General features: G+C 39.2%; 1 protein-coding gene across 3 annotated transcripts in view; it reads right to left on the bottom strand.

Moving 5' to 3' along the window:
- The window catches only part of arhgef10 (Rho guanine nucleotide exchange factor 10), a 53065-nt gene that overhangs the window by 6716 nt on the left and 21367 nt on the right, over window positions 1-24982 (bottom strand). For all 3 annotated transcript variants that reach the window (XM_089004805.1, XM_089004806.1, XM_089004807.1), the window contains 18 exons: window positions 24375-24486; window positions 23767-23879; window positions 23611-23688; window positions 23352-23531; window positions 22988-23104; window positions 22314-22406; window positions 21910-22080; window positions 21094-21239; window positions 20239-20417; window positions 16493-16608; window positions 15701-15828; window positions 14536-14636; window positions 14304-14425; window positions 13982-14068; window positions 12450-12679; window positions 10925-11082; window positions 7699-7841; window positions 5163-5337 (listed from right to left, as the gene is read on the bottom strand). In XM_089004805.1, the coding sequence (XP_088860931.1) occupies window positions 5163-5337; window positions 7699-7841; window positions 10925-11082; window positions 12450-12679; window positions 13982-14068; window positions 14304-14425; window positions 14536-14636; window positions 15701-15828; window positions 16493-16608; window positions 20239-20417; window positions 21094-21239; window positions 21910-22080; window positions 22314-22406; window positions 22988-23104; window positions 23352-23531; window positions 23611-23688; window positions 23767-23879; window positions 24375-24486 (2449 nt within the window). The remainder of the gene's footprint in view (window positions 1-5162; window positions 5338-7698; window positions 7842-10924; window positions 11083-12449; window positions 12680-13981; window positions 14069-14303; window positions 14426-14535; window positions 14637-15700; window positions 15829-16492; window positions 16609-20238; window positions 20418-21093; window positions 21240-21909; window positions 22081-22313; window positions 22407-22987; window positions 23105-23351; window positions 23532-23610; window positions 23689-23766; window positions 23880-24374; window positions 24487-24982) is intronic.

The raw sequence follows: 24982 nt of genomic DNA, 5'->3' as shown, positions 1-24982 counted from the left end.
TTGTCTCACAACTCCACTCCCACGTAAATTCGCTTCAATTCCAAGCCGCTACAGTTCCATATACGCATCGGCACTCTGCGCTGATGCCACTTATCCATTACAGTCACATCCAGAGCAAAAAAAAAATCAATTTCTGGGTTTAAGGGAGCGGGACACAGCCGACGCGAAGACGGAACAACATAATATACAGTCCGCATTGTTGTGTCCTTGAGAGTTTTGAAAGGTGCTTATAAATGACATCTATTATTATTATTATTATTATTATTATTATTATTATTATTATTATTATTATTATTATTATTCAAAGTCAAAGTCAGCTTAATTGTCAAATATAATATGTCTAATATGCATGGCATACAGCACAGATGAAATGACTGTCCTCTCAGACCCAGCATGCAAGGCACTTATAATGACTTTAACAAACATAATAAACATGAAAATGCCAATTTGCCGGGAGAGGGGAGCCGCTGCGTGCTCACGCGCCGCCATCTTGGGAAAAACAAAAAAAACAAAAATAACAAATAATATGACAACACAAAGACACAGAGCGTCATTCATTCTTCTGGACTTGTTGTACATTATTATTATTATTATTATTATTAATAATATTATTCTGGTGACCTTGTTGTTTGAGACTTTTCTCACAATGCTCACATTTTACCCGATGGCAGATCCATAATAATAGAACTGTAAATGACAAGGCAGAGATATCATTTGTTGTCCCGCCCCTCTGATGCTTGTCTCATTAAAACACACATGGCTGGTTTTTTAGGTCACACAGCAGCAGACGAAAGCAACACCCTGGGCACACCCTGCAACCTGACGGTGGTCATCCTCTCACTTTCTTAAGCATTCTGGATAACAACAATAAAATAATAATAATCTGGGGGGGGAAGCCCAAATGAAAGATATAAACTACTACCACCATAGAATGACTCTTAAATATGAGCTGCACTTTGCAAGGCATAAGCATGAAAATGATTATAGCACATTAGGCCAAGGCGTTTTAAAAGTAAGAACCACCAGACAGAAATGAAGGTTGGTGGCGCAATTGTTCCAACATGTGTGAACCTGAGAAGGGCAAAATTTCAAATGCAGCTCACTGAAGCAATCACAGAAAAGGCAACGCCCCAATTTTCCTGATATATTCTGTAAACAAACCAAAGTACAGTAAAGTCTCGTTATATCGATATCGGATATATCGATAGTCCTGGTTACATCGATACTATTTCTATGCACGCGCGGAGAAAATTACATGCAAACAGGGTCGGATATATCGATAGTCCCGGTTATATCAATATTTTTTCGGACTCCCTTGAATATCGATATAACGAGACTTTACTGTACGTTCATAATTGTACTTAATTTCAAAATTAACTTAATTTAGCTTTGGACCATTGAAGCATAAGCAATATCTGTTCTAGGGTCATAGTTGACTACGCTTTGTGATTCGTAGTTATGATGACGTAAGCAACAAAATCCATCTTTTATATAAAGGTAACATCTGACTTACGACCGGCGTGATTTACGACCACCCGTACTTACGACCATGACCGCCAGAGCCTATTTTATTTTTTTTTTAAATCCAACGACCATTTTTCTAAGAGTGTTCCAACATGTGTGAACCTGTGAAAGGCAACATTTTAAATGCTACTGACTGAAGCAATCACAGAAAAGGCAATGCTGCAATTTTCCTGGTATAAAAGTACATTAATAATGTTATTTAATTTGGAAATTATTTTAAATTAGCTGTGAAACATTGAAGGACAAAGAATATCTGTTCTAGGGTAATAGTTGACTACGCTTTGTGATTATTTGTTATGATGACATAAGCAACAAAATCCACCTTTTATATACAGATAAAATCCGACTTGCGACCGGCGTGACATACAACCACCCATACTTACGACCACTACCGCCAAACCCTATTTTTTTTTTTGTTTTAATCCAACAACCATTTTTCTATCAGTGAATCTCAAACTTAACAGTACTGTCTTGATACCTGGAGGAGTTTGGCCGATGGTTCCAATTATGTCACAGGTGTCAAAGTCAAGGCCTGGGGGCCAGATTTGGCCTGCCACGTCATTTTATGTAGCTGACGAAAGAAAAGCAAATCTCAACCAAAATGTGTAATAAATAAGAGACATATTTTAAGCATATTCTTTTAACAAAACCCTTCAATACAGTCAAGGCGCACCGGCGTATAAGGTGCAGCGTCATCTTTAGAAGAAAATCGAGACTACTGTACTTTCAGAGTACCCTGACCAGAAAGCAGCGGTTAAATTACCATCATTTGTCAAAGGGTTCTTTAATAATAGACCTGAGTTTGAATGTTAGGTCCTTTCTTTAGATACTTGGTAAATTGGAGTCACTTTGTACCACCCTTGTGGGTCATTTGAAGTTCTAATTTAATTAGTCTGTCCACTAACATGCGTTTCAGGTCAAGAAAACATGACTGTTTCTCTTGCAGACAAACCTTGTACTTTATTTTCATCAAAGATGATGCACAGGCAGCACGTTGCCCCTGTTCTAATTCTGGCCTACAGTAACAACTTTGCGGTTCCACCGGAGAGCATTCTGGAAAAGTCCAGAAAAGAATGGTGGTACAGTATACACGAGAGCATTTAAATAATGTGACTCCAACTAAAGAAAATAAATTGTCATGATTTTCCACTTAAACGACAACCGACGTCACTTTTTTGTTTCCTAACTGAAATCAGAAAAACGTTTTATAGCATCTAAAATACCCAAAACACACAGGCTGATATTTTTATTCAAATGCAAAACACCAATAAAAATGACTTAAAGTGTCCAAAAACTACTTCAAAATGAAGATGCTTTCTTGTTACTCATCTAGTTATAAATATGATTAAATAGTTCTGAAGAGGAAAGCATAAATGTTTGCAATCAACTAAAGAAGTCCCTCTGTCTCATTTTGAGGCATCTGGACTCCAATGTAGCGCCCAGAAAATGCACAAGATGGCGCCCAAGCTCCGTTGGAAATGGGCTGATTTGTCTTCTGGGAATTTGTGTCAACTAGTATCAAATAGTAGTCTTGGCGCAACATACAACAATTCAGTATTGCGTTATTTATGTGTTTTCCTTCTAATTTCGCCATCAACACGGATCAACACAAAGTTTTCAGACAAAACAAAGTAACCAAAATGCATTGTGTGTCGCTTTCTGGGTCAGGGGCGTTCCTGACATGACGTCACGTCAGGCATCGTCATCAACTCGAAAACAAGACTTCCTGAATATTCAGCGTGAGTCTTAAAACGTAAAATATAGCTATATGCGGTGGAATCTTTGTAAAATACGCTCAGTAGAAGTCATTTCAAGTGATACAAATTATGGAAACAACTATTTCAGAGGTGTCGGTTGTTCTTTAAGTCATGAGATCTTTTTTTTGTTTGTTTAGTTTTTGATCAATTTGTTCTTTCTGCCCAAGTACTGTCTACCACTTCCACAAATCTAGGCAATGCATGATTTATGATTGGACGTTCCACATTATGGACCTGAAAGAAATACCAGATGTGCAAAAAAAAATAAAAAATAAAAATAAAAAAAAGAACCCCAGGAATCTGCATATTTTGAGCCAAATAGTTGTAAAAATTACTGTCATGTTGTGGTAGAAGAAAAGTGAATAGCATGAAAGTGATTTTAGGCACTGTGGCGTTGCCGATGCTGATGAGAGAATGAAGAACAGGAGCAATGCTTGCCAACATCTGGCTCCCAAAAAGCATACGAGTGAAATGTCAGACGATAGGACGAAATGTTACTTGCTATCATTACAAGACAAAAAAAGGGGTAATCTCCCCCCCTTTGGAACCGATTCTTCTCTGTGGAGCTTTTTTGGGGGGTCAAGGCTGATGTAACACAGCGGATTAAAAGATCTCAAGTAGCAGCCTGCATCTCTGATGACTTCAGCATGCGACATTTACGGCGCTGACATTTAATTTGATTTGCGCCCAACGCTGTCAGCAAGACGTTGACTTCAACTTATGTCGTGGCAGAGATCGTCCTGTTTTGTTGTGAGGACAAAAAGAGCTGAGGAATTTGTTTTCAAATCAAACAAGTGTCACTGTTTCAAGGCTTGTCGACTTTGGCAAATAACTACAGTAAAGTCTCGTTATATCGATATTCAAGGGAGTCCGAAAAAATATCGATATAACCGGGACTATCGATATATCCGACCCTGTTTGCATGTAATTTTCTCCGTGCGCGCATAGAAATAGTATCGATATAACCGGGACTATCGATATATCCGATATCGATATAACGAGACTTTACTGTATTTTTTTCTTTTTATTTTAACCCTAACTAGACTCTTGCATTACTTCGCAGCCGACGGCATCCGTTTTATAACTAGGACATTCACAGCTAGTTAAGCGGTGAACCCAAACCCTTCTCTGCCGGCCTAAAGATATCTGAATCACGGACTGATGTTCATTATATTTTGTTCATGAATTCTTATTTAATAATTCCAAATTGTCTTTCAGCTTCCTTTCGTTACTTTTCCCCTGTTGTGCTGCTTCCAGATGTGTGTTTTCGTATTTAAGCATTTAAACAATCACATTTCAGCTATCATTTGTTACCAGGGTCAGAAATCCACCTGGACGACTTCACAATCAGTTCTGCGGGGCCTGTCGCATCAAATTTGTCGATCAAACTGTTGCTTTAACCAATCAGATTTGGAGTTGCCCCCCCAAAAAGGCTAACAACGCCTTCTTGAAGGCGCTTTGTCAACATCAGAGTTTTCGCAAGCTATGATTGGCTAGTGACGAGTCAATCATATTTTGTGAAAGCTGCTCTGATCACAAGCCGCTAGTGACATTAGCATACTGGCCAGAGCTAGCACACTGTATCGGTAGCGAGCTGCATAAGCAAATATAATGTGTTGATTTAATAGGAGTTTTGTCAACCCACAATGGCTGAAGGACGAGAAGAAATGGATTTGGTTGCAGATTTACTGTTAAAGCCATTTTCAAGACTGACTTTTCAAGACAAAATTGACATCATTAAGGTTGGTCAGTTATTTCCTGGCTAATGGTACCCTCGAGTGAACTTGTAAATCACACCACATTTTTTTCAGTCTAGATTGATTCAGACATAGCACTACTGAAGGCCTAACAAAGTCCTCACTGGAAATGATGTTCTCTTACCGGGTAAGATATTGTTGACAGGAGTGGCAATATTGATGTCCTGCAGGTGTTCGAGGGTTTCGGTGTGAAAGAGGCGCAAGGTGGAACCTGAGCTAAAGGCAATCCAGATGCCTACACCAGCCACCACCATTTGGGACACCACCATACCTTCCTCCTGATGGGCCTCCAATTTTCTCTGGGTGGGGAAAATCGCACATGTGAGAGAGCAAATATGGTATCAGGAAAAAGTGGATCTTCACTCGTCTGTGTAAGCTCTCAGTCGTACAGGAGTGGTCCATCGATGAAACATCTACAACCATCATGTGTACTTCTTTGAAAGTGTCGGACATTTCGCTCTTCATCCAAAAAGCTTTGTCAGTGAACTACCAGCACAACTTTAGTTTGCTGACAAAGCTTTTCAGATGAGGAGCGAAACGTCCAACACCTTCAAAGACGTACAGATGATTGAATTTATTCGGGAACGCCATTCCCGAATTTGTGCGAGTTTTTTTTGTGTGGGGAGGTCAGACCTCTGGCAATGTTTTTCCCTCTCACGAAGGGGTAGCATTTGCCTTAAGTACAGCCACCCCCATTTCAAGCTCAGATAACTCCAGACCCATATAACTTAGGAATTAACAGTTTTTTTTTTAACTGAAAAAGGAGAGTCTAAGGTTTCTTACGCAGCATTGAATGTAGTCCAGATTATAATATTCTTTGGGTCCTGCAATTTCAGTGAAAATGACAAAAACCATGGCACTGGAGTGAACACATTTTTGCACGTGTCTGGCAGTGAATGAGTTAAAAAAAAAAGAAAAAAATAATGAAGACCAACACTTCTCAGCATGACACCCAAAGGTGGGTCCCCAAGATTTGTAAGTGTTAAATGTGTAAAACTGGAATCACAATGAGAGGAAAATGACATTTTCCAAGCCAAAAGTTATATAACAGCACCACACATTGCACGACATGGAGGTGGGTTTAAATTTAGTCGAGTGGTGTCCATTCACAAACGCCTCAGCGTAATATCAACAATTTGCTCACAATCAAGCATGAAATGTCTTTCATGTGTATTTCACTGATCAAAAGTGGAGTAAATATGATAACTCAATGACTTTTAATACATCTCGCCTTGTGTTACTGGCCTAAATCTAATTCCTCAGTGGCGAACGGAATAAGAGCAAGATAGGCAGGTGGTCCAACATAATGAGCTTAATGAGGCTAAACAGATTATGAGTGAGTCCATTTCAGTGGGACGGTACTATTTGTGTTCCTCTGGCAGGTGCTTCCATTTGTGAATCAAGAGCAGAACACAAACAGGGAAGTCTATTTTTTTTGGGTCAAATTTCAGATGATGGCCCAATCCCGGGAAATCACCCTCTATTATTATGATTATTGTTACTGTCACATGTTTTTTTTAACTCATTCACTGCCAGACATGCAAAAATGTGTCCAGTCCAGTGCCAGGGTTTTTGTCATTGTCACTTGAATTCCAGGACCCACAGAATATCGTGTTTTCGGACTACATACACATTCAGTACAGCGTTAGAAATCTAAGACTCTCTTCTTTCATCAGGAAAAATGATTCATTCCTAAATTATATGGGTCTGGAGTTATCCTAGCTTAAAATGAGGGTGGCTGTCCAAAATACAATGCAAACCATACACAATGGTTTATATATATGGACAGGCTTTTTGTCATTTTCACTCAAATGCCAGGACCCACAGAATATTGAGTTTTAGGACAACATCAACATTCAATGCAGCGTAAGCCAAATTTACACTATCTTCTTTCATCAAAAAGAAAGTTAATTCCTAAGTTATATGAGTCTGGACTTATATGAGGTCCAAAATACAATGCAATACATACATATTTGTTTATATAGCGCTTTAACAGCAGCTGAAGCTGAAACAAAGCACTAACATGGAAAAAAGGATATACTGCCCCCTTGTGGAAGGGAAAAACATTGCCAGAGGCCATGGCCAGTGCCTTATCAGCACACAAGCGTGAAAAAAACAAAACCCAAACACATTCGGGAATGGCGCTTGATGTCATATTTTCAATTCCAGAATCTTGTTCTTTCCCTTTCGACTTTCCCTTCAAGGGGTCGCCACAGCAAATCAGTGTCCTCCATCTTCAGAGGTTTGATTTGTTTGTTTTGGCCAAGCTTTTACGTCGGATGCCCTTCCTGACAAAACCCTCTATATTTATCCGCTCTACGTCATATTGCAAATTTCCCCATTGCGGGACTATTATAAAGGCTTTCTGATTCTGATATTTTCAATTCCTGAATAAATTTGTGAGTATGTATGTGTGTGTAGTGTGATTTATTCTCTCTATGAGATTGAGGGAGACTTCTTCTCATAGACTTAAAAATTGGATCAGAGATGATTTGGGTCGCTATCATGTCTTCCACTTCCTGTGTGATTTGCACAAGCAGACAGGGACAGATAAGAGGAAAATGAGCATCCCCCCTTTACTACCCACAATGATCCTCCCCTCGCCCCCCCGCCCTTTTCAAAAATTAACTGGGCGTTTACGTAACGTGTGCGGTACTTACCCCTACAAGGTGTGTCTCTGCGCTAATGATGAAGACCTGCCCGCCCGATGAAGCCCAGAGGTCCTCTTCTACAGCCAGCATAGCTTTAATGGGCAAGACTCCCAGCTTCACCACTTTGGGCTTATCGCTGATCCATAACCCCTCTGTAATGGGATGGTGACACATTAATATGACATCAAAACATGAGTTATTTGATGGGTGAAAAGTGATCGTGCGAATTACCCCAACATTATTGACCATTGATAACAACCTTTGCACTTGACCTACTGCACGGCCCATTGCCAAAGTCTAGTCTACTTGAACTTTATCAAGGAAATATTGACAGTGGGCTTTAATAAATGTCACCTAAAAAGGTCATTTGCATCAAGAACATTTTGAAGACTGGCGGAGAGGCCATTGCCGGTTTTCATAGCCCCCCACTATGAACATAGATGTGTCGTGAAGCATTAGTCATCGCCAAGCTCCATCCTGCTCGCACTTCCTACACTCTCAGCTTTCCATGTGCCTAGCACCCACGGTGAGTTCTCGGCGCAGATGCAACACGGCTTGCAGTCCGCAAAGGGAGCAGACATTTGGTTGTAAAATAAATAAATAAAATCTTAAAGGGCAACCGACGTCACTTTTTTGTTTTTTAACTGACATCACAAAAACGTTTTATAGCATCTTAAATACCCAAAACACGCAGTATGATATTTTTATTCAAATGCAAAACACCAATAAAAATGACTTAAAGTGTCCAAAATCTGCAAAAAATTGAGCTTCGAATTGGGCATTTTCAGAAAGTCCCGCCCCCAGTTCGTGACGTCACGCCAAGACGTCTTGCATTGCTGGAGAATCAAAACAATGGCTTCAGATTCGGAGAATATGCTTTCTTGTTACACATCCAGTTATGAATGATTCAAATATTTCTGAAGAGGAAAGCATACATGTTTGCAATCGATTAAAGAATTATATGTGCCATTTTGAGGCAACATTGGGGGAAAATCTCTCACCAAAAAAAGAGGCACAAAATGGCGACCTCCATTGGCCACCTCCGTTTCCACAGGCTGATAAATTCCTTATATGGCGCTTGGATGCCCTCTTCTGGTGGCTTTTGGGTGCAACACGGTTCTCAGACGAAACATGTACAGCAAAATACATTGACGTGATGGAAGGATGCGTCTTTTTTCGGTCAGGGGGCGGTCCTTTCATGATGTCACGTACAGACTCGTCACCAACTCAAAAACAAGACTTCCTGAATATTCAGAGCGAGTCTTAAAACGTAAAATATAGCTATATGCGGTGGAATCTTATTAAAATACGCTCAGTAGAAGTCATTTGAAGCCATTTTTCAAATTATGGACACCGGAGACGTTGGTTGTCCTTTAAATTAAACTAAATCCAATTGGTGCCCCAGCATGATTGTGCAGCCATCTGCAATACTTCAATAACTTTCAGCGTAAACGAATTTACATGGCGTACACAGTCGTGATGCCAATCCCATCTAAACATTGACAGAAGCTCCCCTACTTACGAACATGCGAGTTACAAACAATGGTACATAGGAACATTTTTGTCGTAACATCTGTCGTATTCTCTGTACATGTACATATCTTGATAGAGCATATAATGTATTTTATTACATGTTTATTTTTCAGTCCGAACCAATACAGGTTACTTATACAAGCCTTAAACGTAAATACTACATAAACCGTAAACATACTTATATAAGCCTTCACTGAAGCAACTTACGAATGAATTCACCTTACAAACAACCACTCAGAACGTATCTCGTACGTAAATTGGGGAGTGTCTGTACTCTCATCCAAAGTCAGCTACCATAAGGTCCAGCTCAATAGCAACCCCTCAATGAGAACAGATGCTATCGGAACATGAATTGCATGGTGTGAACTGTCACGGCTTGGAATTGAAGCAGATTTACGTGGGACAGAAGATGTGAGACTCTCTTTTCATCAATGGATGCTACAGCTTCGTGTTTGCTTTCAACATTTAGTTTGGAGCAGACGTGCACATTAAACCATCCCGTCCCTGATCCATTGGTGAAAAGGATGCTTTGAGGGTACAGAAAGTGTTTAGGATTGAATGACTGTCAATGTCTTTGTGTTGTCATACTATTTGTTATTATTTTCTTTTGACTTAAAGATGGCGCCGCAAGAGCGGCTGCCTTGACAGCAGCTCCTGTATTTAACTTTTCTACTTCTTCTTTTCCTTCCCTCTTTCTTTAATACTTTTGCTGCTGTGAAATGTTAATTTCTCCATTGTGAGATGAATAAAGGCTCATCTAATCTAATCTAATCTAATCTAATGATACATTTTGTTTGACTAAATAGGTGTTTTTATTATGAAAAAAAATGCAAGTGAATTGATGCGAATGTATGAAAGTCATGTAGCAGATGGAAGTAAATGGGGGAATGGCACAAGCGGTGGGAAAAGAGTCCAGCCTGGATCCTTTCCTCTCTGTGTGTGCATGTCTGTAAGCGAGTATATTAAATAGGTCACCTCTATCTAAATGTCTTCTCCCAGACAACTCGGCAAATGGAAACGGGACCACAACACACACACACACACGCACACATACACCCCCACGAAAAGTTGACCCATTGATCGTTCGATTTACAGTCAGCTCGACCACCAGCCACCGTAAGAGAGCCAACAACTTCACCACACTGCACTGATTCAAATTAGCTGTGGTTAAAACTGGCATTGATTAATGTCAGGTTTAGAATAAACTACTGTGCAAAAGGTGCGCAGGTTGAAAAACACATTTTAAGTGAATGTGTTTTTGTTTGATACAATTAAGAGTGATTTCACCATAATTAGTCCCATTAGACCAGGGGTGTCAAAGTCATTTTTTGCCGTGCGCCACATTGTAGTTATGGTTTCCTCTCGAGGGCCGTTATGAATTTGGGGAACCCATTAGAATGTTTAAATTCATTCAAATATTACATATAGAGCACACAGCAAATTAATGAATAAGTCGTTTTCAAATCTGAAGTCAAGAATAATGACTTTTATTGTGGTTGACATCCAAAAATATGAAATTTAGGCTCAGATTTTGGCAATCATCATGGAATTTAACAAGTTTGATTTGCTTTCGCGGGCCGAAAAAAATGATGTGGCGGGCCGGATTTGGCCCGGGGGCCTTGACTTTGACACCTGTGCATTAGACAAATTTAAGAGGGTCAACAAAAAAAAGTGCTTTAGGCTATCCCACTGAGAGACATACCTTGAGATCTGGAGTATATGGCCACAGAGCCGCTGACCAGGCCAGCATACAAACAGTGTTTCATGTAAGCCAAGCTGGTAACAGTTGATTTGTCTGGGGTGAAAAACTGCTGCAGGCGCACTTTCTTGGACCGCTGGCTGCTTTTGTAGACAATAATGCTGAAAACAAAAAGATGTCAAGTGAAATATATTTATTGGTCATTTTATTAGATACATTCATGTTTTTTTTCCATTTTAACCTTTTCAATGGACTGCTTTTACTAGAATTGACCTGTATTGTTCTGTTAGACATTTTAAAAATCATATGTTCACCCCCCCCCCCCCCTTCCTCACAAGGGCTGTGCTATTCATCAAAATCCGGACTAATTTTGAGTTGTTTTGAGGTATGTGCCATGTCATGCCATGCCATGTCCTCCTATCAAGCTAAATTGTTGTAGTTCACCAGGTGGTCAATGGTTTTTTTCAGACAAATGACCTTCCAGATCCATGGTGCTGATTTGTTTGACTTTTTTTAAATCCATTGTTCAGAATACTTGCACTTGCAGGGATTCAAACCTGAGCCATCTGGAATACAGTTAGCATGTATCAATCAGAATGCTAAATTCATGGTTACCCGTAATGATAATTTAGCATAAAAACACCATTCATTAATGACTATTCCATCCATCCATCCATTTTCCGTACCGCTTATTCCTCATTAGGGTCGCGGGGGGTGCTGGAGCCTATCTCAGCTGTCTTCGGGCACGAGGCGGGGGACACCCTGAATTGGTTGCCAGCCAATGACTTAATGACTATTATTATGTTTAAATATGAAATTGATTGAATTGTATCAAACAGAAATAAATAATGTGCAATGTACTGAATATTTCAGCTAATGAATGTGTTTAAAATTAATATTACAATAACATATGCATAGATAATTTACAATTTCATTGAAGGTGATTATCAATTAATTGAATGACGTGAAATTAACAGTAATGCAACAAGAAGCTCAGTAGCTCATGCGATTGCACATTATACCTGTTATGGGGACGTGACATTCAACTCATTCACTACCGTACTCGAATTTATTCGGGAATTGAAAATATGACGTGAAATGCCATTCCCGAATTTGTTCGGGTTTTGGTTTTTCTTGCGGGGGGTGCCAATAAAGCACTGCTCAGACCTCTGGCAATGTTTTTTTCCTTTGTTGCAGCTTCAGCTGTTGTGAAAGCGCTATATAAACCCTTATGTTTATTTTGCATTGAATTTTGGACAACCGCCCTCATTTCAAGCTCATATAACTCCAGACTCATGTAATTTAAGAATGAACTCTTGTTTTCTGGCGAAAGAAGAGAGTCTTGGGTTTCTTATGCTGCATTGAATGTTGATTTAGTCCTAAAACTAAATATTCTGTGGGTCCTGGAATTTGAGTGAAAATGACAAAAATCCTAGCACTGGAGTAGTGGATTTCTGCACATCGTATGGCAGTGAATAAGTTGAGTATTTAAGCTACGCAGTGTTTTCGAATCTTATACTTCTATTACCTGCCTTCCTCCATGCCGAGGCAAACTGTGGGTGTAACATTGGCTTTTGAAAGCAAAAACTGATTGCTTTGTTGGACTTGACTTTCGTCATTTTCCTGAGGCTCTTCTGCTGGGATGTATGCCATGCACAGGATACGGGACTCCACATTAAAGCACTCCGTCACCTTTGGGCTGCAGCTCTGCATGGCAACAATGGCTATCTGGCCCATCTGGTTGGTGCAACTTGCAACCTACAGAATGAAATGTGTTTAAAAAAATCCCAAGACCAGGGATATTTTAAACTGGACTCTGAAAACGACAGACTAAGCCAAGACCGATGAGGTATCTTGTCATAACAGCAGTGAGAAATGCCTAAGCGCAAAGTTATTATAAAAGAGAATGAAAAACATTTTGAATGGGAAGTGCAGCAGTCCAGTTACCTGCCATGTGTGCTTAATTGAACTGTAATCCCATGGGGGAAATTAAAAATGGGGGCCAAATTTGAAAATTGAGGGGGCCCAATGTAACTAGATTGCAGAAGTATACACAACTGATTGAAATAAACCAAAATACATCCAATGAAGCATATTTCTAAATTGCAAAGGAAAAACCACTATTTGAGTAAAATCCATTTTTCTAATATATAAAAAAACAATTTTAATTCAAGTCAAATAATTTATTCATATATAAAATAAACATTTTATTTACTTTAGTTACTGCACAAACAATCCTAATAAAATAAAACAGACTTTCACATTATAAATGAAATGTATTATAATTATTATTAATATTTCTTACTAGTGTCAATTTAAACAAATTGTTTTTGTTTGAAGATTTCCTAATAATCTGAAAGAATTCCCATTATCCACAAAATTCAAATCATGAACAGCAGTCTGCTGCAACCAATTATCACTACCTCTGCAGACTTATTCGATTGTATGTTAAAAAACGTTAATGTTAATGTCTTTTAGAGTTTTACTCCTGTTCTCATGCTCCATATTGCAACCATCCGCCATGTTCGATGTAAATCCTGCAATGCACCATGGGTAAATGAATATTCGGTTATCTCTTTCGGCAGTTTCCGGCGGATCACGGAAAAGGCAGAAATATCCTGTACCATTACTTTGGAACGCACTGAAAAAAATACAAGATGATTATTAGACGACAAAAGTTAAAACCTCTGAATAAAAACGAACTGTTTTCAATTGCTGTTTAACTAAATTTGTTTCTTTAGCTATTTATATAACAGAAGCATGTCATAAGAGGCCAGATCATGTAGCAATATGCGCCAATCGTAATAGACTTGCACCTGTGCTGGCGCAGTGGAGTGACAAAGTTGCGCCAGTGGCTGTCAAAATGTGTAAATGACACATGAGCAGGGCCCAAATACATCCCAGTAGTCCGATGTTTTCAGCAAAGGGGTGTCATCTTAAGTGCCTTTCAGCAGCCATGAAATTGTCATGTCTTAACTTAATAATTCTACTTTTATTCAGTGCTGAAGAAGCCATTACCACACTAACTGTTATCTGAAAGAAGGCAGTAAGACATCTTACCCAGACACAACCGTGGCCCATGGCGGGAGTGTCTGCCGTGCTCTCGGTGTTGATGTAGGGCTCCGGGTTGTGCACTGCACACTCCACCTAACAGAGAGAAAATGGAAAAGTATTGATTTACATCGTCATTTATCTGAAAAATCTATAAAATAACATATATTGAATACACAGTACATCAAACAGCACTCTGCTGAGTTTATTCAGCTGGTGAATGGAAGAGGCGCATCAAAAGCACATCAGGGACACAGACTTGGTCAATCTATAAATAAACAAGGCATTTTCTTGCTCATCATGTAGAAAGTGACTCAAAAAAAAGTCTTACCTTGAACTCTTGAAGTTTAGACATGACCACGGGCATCTGTTTGAGCAAGAGGGGGTGTTTCTGCTGTTTCAGTTGATTTCCATCATCTTCTGCAAACAACCAGCCCTGAAGGTTGTCTTCCTCTAATGTAAAAAAACACACACAGGATACCTGATTATCCTGTATATGCATGTGATAAAAACAGTGAAGCGCAAAACAATTCAGTATTTTATAGCCTGGTAGTGAACTGTACCTAGAGCCAGTTTTGCCATTTGCAAGTTACTGTTCCACGACTGTTTGATGGCTGGGTTGAGAGTATTGAACACTGCACTAAAGTGTGTGGCTTTGCCCAACCTGCGAACAAAAAGAGGTGAGATTTAAACAACAAAAAAACAAAAACAAAAAAAATTGGGACTCTTTTGGTATTTTGAGGTTAAAGATACTGTCATATAAATACGTAATGATGTTTTAATAATAATAAGAATCCATTTCATTTCTAAGCGCCTTTCAAACCTCTGAAGGTCACTTTACAGTCAAAGAATATGTTTTTTCTGTAGGTGAGCAGTGGCAGACACATGTGCCAGCGTTCACTCAACCCAAATAGATAGAAAGCTAGCTAGCTATTGGATAGCTAATACATAGGTAATAGATAGCCAGATAGCCAACAGCTAGACAGCTTACAGCCAGCCAGCTAGACAGCTTATAGCTAGCCAGATAGCTAATGGATAGCTAACAAATAGCTAATAGATAGCCAGATAGCCAACATGATGGCTGAAGAAACCTTTTCATTGATGGACCACTCCTGTACCATTGAGAGCTTACACAGATGTAAAATAACATTTTACTGGTGGTTTCGTTTGCTACTTTGGACCTTTCTGTTCTGATGACTTTGTTGTTTGAGATTTTGTTCTTGCTGACTTCATTTAATACAATTTGTCAAATACACCCCGCTCCGCCCTCCTGCATGCTTTTTTTGGGGTCCACCACCTCCACAACCTTGCAAATTGTGACAAAAACAAGAAGTAATAATAATAATAATAATACATTTTATTTCTAAGCACCTTTCAAAACGCTCAAGGACACGTTATAGTCACGGGATAAGAAGTGGGGGGAGCTCAAATTAAAACATGTAATTCAACTTTAACATAATTGATTCACTCCAGTCAAGTGATTGTTATCGAAAAATGTGAGCATGCAAATAAGTTTTGTCATAAGAATATTATTGTGACCATTCCCAAAGCTCAAACCAGTCTAATGCAGTCTCTCCTACAGATGTAAAAAATGGGAGTGGGTTAGGATAAGGGACACGTGATGGGATAGGGTGATGGTCAAGTGAAGGAATGCTCGTGCATGAAAAAACAGCTGAGGAATATAGTGTGTGGTTACATAAAATTGTAACAAGAATAACAAAAACAGACTTGTCTTGTTTGCCGGGTAGCTGAAGCTGGATCCTGCAGCGGTCAGCTGCCCTAATCTCTTCTTCCTTCTTCAGAATCAACCTCTGGAGACCCGAAACCCAATCCTGGGCCACTGTGGGGTTCACATTCTAAACAGGCAGAATATATTTTGAAAAAGGGAAAAGCACAGAGGAAAACATCAAAGTTAGGAGAAAAAAACTAAATGTTCACTACCAAAATGTATTCATAAACTTGTGGGATGGTGGTAATTTAAAATCTCATCACATTATGTGGGGTCGCTTGCGACTGTTCTTATTAAAAAAAATATTGAGAAGAAATTTTCAAAAGCTTAAAAAAAGTAGAATTAAAAACATTCATACAAAACTGACGCAAGAAGAATCAAATGTTTTTTCGTCTCCGTCAAATAACAAACTATCATTGGAGGTAGCGGTTTAATCATGTCTCAGTTGATGATACCAATGACTGCATCTTTCATGGGGTTATTTGGAAAATTATAATTAGAATCTGTGTCATTCAGAATATGAAATTGATATCAAGGGACACGGCCTCTTTTAATTGGTATGTCCCATATAACGATACACCGGAGACAAGTAGGAGATTAAACGGGCATGCGCCTCACTCAATCTGGCTAGTAAAAACACAACTAACTAACTAACTAACTAACTAACTAACTAACTAACTAACAAAACATAGAGGTAGATAGATAGCGAGCTAGCTAGCGAAATAACTAGCTCGCTAAATTATAGCTTGCTAGATAGATAGCTAGCGAGCTAGATAGCTAGATAGATTTACCTGGTAGTTGCCTTTGAGGCTGCTGATCATGCCGGAGATCTGGTTGACCAGGTTCATATCATGGATTAGGTTCTGCAGATCCTGGTACAGCTGACCTGGGCCCATGTAGAGTTTGTCTACATAGAGACACAGAAGCATAAATAACAGGTACTCGTCAAAGGTGACACGTTATGGTGTTCAGCATTCACAGGATGAAGCCAGCAAACTAGGCTCCTGATCATAGGCCACATATTTTTTTCACACGTTCATCTGGGTGGGTTTAAGATGTGTCTTTTTTTCACATTTCAAGCAATTTGTTGGGGTGCAAGCACTCATCAGAATAGGTAATATGAGCAGGTAACATTATTTTTTTAGCCGAGAAGACCCAAGGGGCTCATTCATGGAGAGTGAAAAATATAAAAGAGCATCTGCAATGTCAAGGTCCAATTTCATTTTTGTGTGCATAAACTACAGATACAGTGGGGCCTCGGTTTACGAACGCCTTGCCTTACGAATTTTTCAGTTTACGAACGTTACATTTATGAAGATTAAACCTTGGCATACACACTACTTTTCGGGATACACATGGAGCGCCGCCCCACCATGGCTGGCGGAGTAATCTTCGGCGGAAGAACACCAAACCACACGACCGAACAGCGCCCCAACAGCCTACCTTACCACACCCCCTTTCTCTGAGTGCATACGTCGATCGTCTTCAAGGATTTTTTACGGATACTTTTGCTGTTATGGGACCGAAAAAGACACCACCACAGGCTCGTGTTCAGCCGAAGAAGACACAAAACAAAATTACAGTCGAGGAGAAGGAGATCATTGAGAAACACGAATGAGGTGTGCGTTGGTCTGATTTAACAGCCCAGTACCAATATGCTATGTCCACCATTGCTACCGTCCTTCGCAACAAAGACGCCATTAAAGGTGTGTGTGTTGCTAAAGGTGTTTCCGTGCTGTCAAAGCAACACTCTCAATAGACTACAATAGAATAGATTTCAATAGAATAAGTTGAAAAACTTCTGTTAATTTGGATTAACGAAAAGCAGCTATCCGGCGACAGCGTGAATAAAGCCAAAATTCATAAGAGGTATGATGCTATTTTTCTTCACGTCGCTTCATCTGAATTCTTTGGTACAAGAAGCTGTAAGAAGATTTTCATGGCTCCTGTGACAAAATAAACAAACATGGGATTGAATTGCGGTCAGGAATTCAGGCAGAAAAGAAGAATAAACTGTTCATAAATTATATTTGGCGTGTCATGTCAGAAACACGTTCTATAAGGGCGCATGTGAATTCAGTTAAGGCATGGGGCCTGCCTTAACAATATGGTTCGACTTTGTTTCAAGATCAAAACCACTTTCCGTTCCTCGTTTCTTGTGTTGCTCTAAATAGTTTGTTCGTGCAAAACCGTTTTTTCCCCGATTGTAATACATTCCAACATTTTAATGATTACACAGAGAACTTCTGACAGAGGTAGAACTGTATTCATTAGAATAACTGACCTCATTAAATTGACCATTCACTGCTGAACCGCGGTGATTGCCAGTGAAATGAGTGTCCAACCAGTCAATGACTCTTTGTGAGAGCGCCAGCATTTTTAAACAAAACAGACAAAGAATAGCATCCTCACACGAGATCCACCCCAGCAATTAAACTCTAAAAACAATATGCTAGACATACTGTGTTGTTTTTATAATACGAATAACGATAAGCGGTGGATGGATAGTTTTTTTTTTATTATTGTCTGTTGTTGTACATGTGTGAAGGTGCATGTCCTTTTACACTAATTAGTTTCTGACACTGGAATGATACATTGCAGAATTTCAGCAAGGCACCTTACAATAGAATCAAAGGAGCAGATCCATCCAGTATTTTCTTTTTATTTTTAATAATGATAATACATTTCATTTATAAGCGCCTTTCAAAACTCTCAAGGTCACTTTACAGTTAGGCTACATTTTTCTATGGGTGAGCAGCGACAGCCACACGCGCCAGCATTCACTCAACCCGGAATAACTCAAATAGATAGAAAGCTAACTAGCTGGCTAATAAGTAGCTAATATCATTAGTATTATTATCATATAATGATTATTATTATTATCCAGTATTACGTGTGCGTTACTTCCGGGTTGAGTGAACGCAAGGGCATTCACGAGCTTCCAACTCACAGAATGGCAGCTTCCTCTTGCCTTGAAACAAGTGTTTGCACTTCATACTCAGAGAAAAGTCGATTAGCTAGCTGGCTATTAGCTGGCTGGCTATCTAGATAGCTATCTATTATAATAATATTAATAAATTTCATTTACAAGCGCTTTTCAAGAGTTTTGAAAGGCGCTTATAAATGACATATTATTATTATTATTATTATTATTATTATTATTATTATTATTATTATTATTATTATTATTATTATAGATAGCTAGTCAGATAGCCAGGCAGCTAATAGATAGCGAGCAAGTCGACTTTTCTCTTAGCATGAAGTGCAAACACACTTGAGTCAAAGCAAGAGGAAGCTGCCATTCTGTTAGTTGGAAGCTTGTGAATGCCCTTCAGATGTTATGGAGGTCTGTCTGTGCCATCTGTTACACAAACTCAGATACTGGCCTGAGACCTTAGTTCTCATTGACAAAACTGTGACGGGTGAATTAATATGACATTAATCACATGTTGGGCTTATTAAGTGTGTTAGTAGTCATTCCATTAGTGAATAGGGAGAACAGCGTGATGGCTGAAAAAGGTAATTGTATATGCAACCATGTATTGTATAGTGCAAGTAGAATAAGAATTAAATGAAGCAAGTCATACAGATTTGAGAGCCGCTATGTGAAATTGTCATTAGCTATGGAACGGAAGAAATGTCACTGCTGCAGTTGCACCTGGCCTATTGCGAATAAATTGTCATCTGACAGGTTTTGAGAGCGAATCGATTTAACCATTCGTGTACACCGATGGCTGAGATGCAGTGGATTTGAGGAGGAGTGTTCTTGTTGTAAAAGACATTAGCAAAAACCCGGGAAGGCTCACGACTCTGAAAGTGGTGGTCGATGATTATGTTTCTGATCATGGTTTATTCATGATGTAGTTTATGAAACCAAATTAACACTCTCGCAAGAAAATGGAGCAAGAAAGCATCTTCTCTGAATCTGAAGCCATTGTTTTGATTCTAGAGCAAGGCAAGACGTCCTGGCGTGACGGCACAAACAAGAGGGCGGGACCTTCTGAAACTTGGCATCTCCGAGGTCATTTTGAAGTAGTTTTGGAACACTTTAACTCATTTTTGTGTTTTGGGTATTTTAGATGCTATACAACGTTTTTTTCTGATGTCAGTTAGGAAACAAAAAAAATTGTGTCGGTTGTCCTTTAAGTGGCTGATTGGGCACCAGTGACAGAAATGAGCCGAGAGTTTTCAATGACATCATTAGACAGGACACCCAACAATCTTGAGGAGTAAAAGAGGGAAATTATGCACTCAACTGGTTGGACAGACTTTTGGAAATATTTGTAAATTCCAGAAAAATGACAACAATGAGCGATAAAGTGTATAATTTCATCTCAGACATATAAGGCAAGGCCCACAAACTTACACTTGAGTCAACTGGCCTGGAAAAAAAGGCAATTTTTAGGGTTGCGTTCTATGAAGCAATCCATCACAAAGGTTGTTGGCTGAGTGTCCAAACATTCAGGGCCCAAAACGGTATTAATATTTATGACCTTAGCATTATGAACTCTGTTACTGAATGGAGAAGCAGACATACTTGGCTTTGCGTTGATGACCACTTTCTCCCCAGAATGGGAGGTCGGGTAGCGGGTGGTGTCTGGAATGTCGTCACTGGACCCAAATTCCAGCGCTTCTACAAAGCTCAAAGGAACACTCCACTTTAAAAGGTACCGCTGGTCGATTGAGGCACCGCCACTACTGCTGCCGTCCTGGCACCTAATTGGAAGAATAAAATGAGATTTTGTTAAAATTTAAAAGGATGACTGTGTGTGAGAATAAATGGATGATTGAAAATAAAGGCTTATACATGAATTACATGAGTTGACATGAATTTGAAAATAAAGGTTTATGTTACATGATGTGACATGAAATAATGATGTATAATTTGCACACAAAATCACTATTCATAGAAACAGAAAGGACAAAGCATGAGTTTTGTTAAAAATAAATAAAAAATGTAAAAAACATTTACTACAACTAAATATGGCCTTCTATACTGGAGGTAAATCACTCATAAAGTGTTTTTCTACCTCGGGTACTCAAAGTGCCTTTAACTGTTACCTCATTGGTGAGGACTCTCATTCCGACAGAAAAGAACGGCTACAATAAAGTCGTGTAAAGTTTGATCATCTTCAACACGGATAACTTGTAAAGACAAAAAAAATGCTACAAAATGCCTCCAAACCTAAATCAATAGGACACCACGCACAAACAGTGTCGACCATTTCTGTTATACTTCAAGTATAGCTTAAACACTCACAAACTCAGTACTAAATCAAAGAAAATAACACGTCTCTCGGTAACAAACGGAAAACAGTATATTGATACTCGTGCAGAGGAGAAGATGTCATTGAAGGTGGAGCATAATTTACAGTAATTTGTAGTCACTGACCGCATATTGGGAGTGGCACACATCAGGACATCGTTGAGAAGGAAAAGGCGTCGTTCCTTTGTTTTGATGACTTCACCACGCTCATTGTAAACCGTCTCCACCATGTCATCTGAACGGATCAGGTAGCGACTACCGTTGCTCAGAAGCTAACAGGATAAAAGTCAAGCAGAAAATGTGCTTGGGTGTTTATAAAATCATTTCTGCTTATTTGCTCAATTTGTATTCAGAATAAGTCGAAGAAAAGCAAAGTCATTTGCGGTCATGAAAAGCAGAATCCATTTAAATTATCTTAACTCATTCATTGCCATTCATAAATGTATTCGGGAATTGAAAATATGACCTGGAGCGCCATTCCCAAATTTATTCTTTCTTGTTTGGGTGCCGATAAAGCGCTGGCGATGGCCTCTGGCAATGTTTTTCCCTTCCCCACGGGGTAGGTAGCATTTCCCTTTTTTTCCCATGTTAGCGCTTTGTTCCAGCTTCAGCTGTTGTCAAAGCGCTATATAAACAAATATGTATGTATTGCATTGTATTTTGGATAGCCGCCCCCACTTGCACTTCATATAAGTCCAGACCCATATAACTTAGGAATTAACTCTTTCATAGTCTAAATTTTCTTACGCTGCATTGAATGTTTATGTAGTCCAAAAACTCAATGTTCTATAGGTCCTGGAATTTGAGTGAAAATGACAAAAACACTGGCACTGAAGTGGACACATTTTTGCATATGTCTGGCAGTGAATTAGTTAATATGTCAGAACGATATTAACTTAAAAAACCGAGACGATACCCAAACTGTGCACAACATGTACATACCTTGTTCAGGTAGCGCTCATTCATAGCCTTTGCAATGTGACGAATTTCGCAGCGCTGGTCAGCTTCTCTCTTCTTTTCATTGAGCTTCTCAGCCAGGGTCTCAAGTTCTGTTAAAGCCATCTGCAGGGGCAGGCGGTCTGCATGGCCCACTGGTGTGTTTCTGAGCATGTCCTGGTGAAAGAAAAAAAATGACTAAAACCCATGATGTGTAAATATATAAGTGTGTTTGTTTTTTTTTCATTAAGAACCATTTTGCACCCTGAGCATTTATTGCCTGAACTTGGTGTGACTGCATAGACCCAGTGGTTGTTTTAATGAGTCAAACACTCCATCTGCTGGTGAGTTTCATACGTGCAACACCTTAAATGGGCCTTTGAACGTGAACAGTTTGAATGAACAGTTACCTGGAGAAGCAGAATGAATTGTGGAAATCTCTGGATGGGTTTCATCATCAAGCCATACAAAGTCATCCTATCAGTGCTTGTCTCTTGACGATGCTGAAATAAATAATACAAAACAAATACAATGATGGCTTTTCAACTCAGCAAAGAAACATTTCACCAGTAAATAATGTTTTTAACTCATTTACTGCCAGACGTGTGCAAAAATGTGTCCCCTGCAGTGCCAGGGTTTTTGTCATTTTAACTCAAATTCCAGGACCCACAGAATATTGACTGTTCGGACTACATAAGCATCCAATGCTGCGCAAGAAACCTGAGTCTCTTCTTTCATCAGAAAATGGAGTTAATTCCTAAATTATGTGAGTCTGGAGTTATATGCGCTTGAAAATCAAAAATACAATGCAATACATACATATTTGTTTATTTAGCACTTTAACAACAGCTGAAGTTGGAAAAAAGCGCTAATAAGGAAAAAAGGGAAATTATGCCCCCTTGTGGAAGGGAGAAACATTGCCAGAGGCCATAGCCAGCGCTTTATCGGCACCCAAGCATGAAAAAAACAAGACACGAAAAAATTTTGGAATGACGCTCCACGTCATATTTTTCAATTCCCGTATAAATTCAAGAATGGCAGTGAAAGAGTTAATGTGAAAATGATAAGTACTTCCATATCTAACCTTTAGGAATTCCAGGAAGCCTGGTTTTGATGCACAGGTTTTTCTCACCACTGACATTGCTGTGCTGAAGTTGTTCACATACTCACTGTAAGCATCCAGTACCATAGACTTTGAGAACTGTAGAAATGAGCAAAATAGCAAAAAAGGATATTTTTAGTTTAGTATAGTCTGAAGATGGAGGACACTGATTCTCTGTGGCGACCCCTTGAAGGGAAAAGCGAGTAGTATAGTATAGTATAGTATAGTATAGTATAGTATAGTATAGTATAGTATAGTAGTAGTAATAATAATAATAAAAATAATAATTATTATTATTATTAATCAGCTGCTTGTAGTTCTTTGCCTATCTTGAATCCAAGCTTACCGATGCTACGAAGACATCACCAATCATGGCCAGACTGTCCCATTCTGCCACTCGACTTGCCAAAGCAATCTGGAACAGGAAGTGGCACTGCAGGATCTCTCGCACTCTATAGAAGGTCATCTTCAGTTTCCTATCGCTCAGTAACCTCGGCTCAATCTGGGACAAGGGTTTTTCATAGTGCTGCCAGAGTAAAAATCATTTTAGATGTAAATTTAATCAAGTGCAACACGGACGAATTGGTGCATCTGTACTGGTATACCTCTAATATTCTCTTCAATGCCTCAAGATAGTTCTTCTCGCTCTCCAATATCGAGCCCAATATACATCGTCTCACCAGCTGTAAGGGAACAGTTTTTATTATCAATTTTAAATTGGTCATTTTACAAAACTCAGAACTACATTGCATTTTGTTTACTTGTTGCTGTGACAGTCCCTCTGGGGCTGGACCCAAAATTGTCTCAACGTTGAAACAATCCACCTCGATGAAGAGTTCAGACTCTTCATCTTCCAAACAAGTAGACTTCCTCTCTAAATCGTAATGACAACAAAAGAAGAGAAATATGATTTTAATAGAATCAAGAGAGAAAAAAAAATCATGTAAAAGCTGTAACAGGGTTATATCACCGCATTATTTTGATATTGGATAAAGGATTAAACTGGGGCATATTCACTTTTACGATTTACCGTATTTTCTGGTGTATAAGGCGTACTGGCGTATAAGACGCACCACCAATGAATGGTGTATTTTCCAAAAATGTCCTTATACTGTATATTGCGCACCTTCTATGAATGAAAAATGTTTCCCAACATAATACAGAAATATATAAAGGTTTTCCAAATATAAGGCACACCACATTATAAGGCGCTTGAGTAGATGCTGGGGTTATAGTAGTTGCAAGACCTATTGTGGCTCAATATTACGTCACATATAAGGCGCACCTATGTATAAGGCACAGGGGTCATCTTTTGAAGAAAGTCAAGGCATTTGGGTGCGCCTTATACACCGGAAAATACATTACTTACCATTATGGAAAGACTTGGTTTTGATGAAAGAACGTCCCTTCTTAACTGCGGCTTTGGTTTTCTCAAGCCCATCTTTGGTCCCTTCTTTAGCTGCTTTCACCAACTTTTGCATCTTAAAAGTCAGGAAAAAAACAGCCTTAAAATGAGCCTTAAAAAAAAAATCAAACGGTCTACTTTCTACCCAAACTGATGACAGTTTAGTACATGTAGCCAAAGTGCTACCGAGCGCAACACAGCAAGTAATAAACACGCAGCAGAGAATGACACAGACCTACTGGACCCTCCGCACCCTGCCCACCACCTTTTTCAGCTACGCCCCTCAGGCAGGTGTGACCGATCCATGCGCACCAAATCCAGCAGACATTCAAATAGCCTCTTCCCCCAAGCCATTAACTCTATAAACAGTAACCCAAATATAACTGTATAGTGACTTTGCAAAAAATATGATGATACTAGAGCAGTGTGTTCTACTGGAGACACATTCCTTGTGTGTTCTACATGTCAATAAAGATGATTCATATTCTGATTCTGAAATGGGACACCTGATAAGTGTCAGAAAGAGTTCCTTATCTGGCATCAAGTGCCTCTGCAGGTTTTGTACTTTTATT

This window comes from Hippocampus bargibanti, linkage group LG09 (assembly GCF_051943395.1).
Source record: "Hippocampus bargibanti isolate YZ-2025 linkage group LG09, ASM5194339v1, whole genome shotgun sequence".
In the NCBI taxonomy this organism is placed as follows: Eukaryota; Metazoa; Chordata; class Actinopteri; order Syngnathiformes; family Syngnathidae; genus Hippocampus; species Hippocampus bargibanti.
The sequence above is the reverse complement of the archived record's forward strand: the minus strand, read 5'-3'. Positions and strand labels throughout refer to the sequence as shown.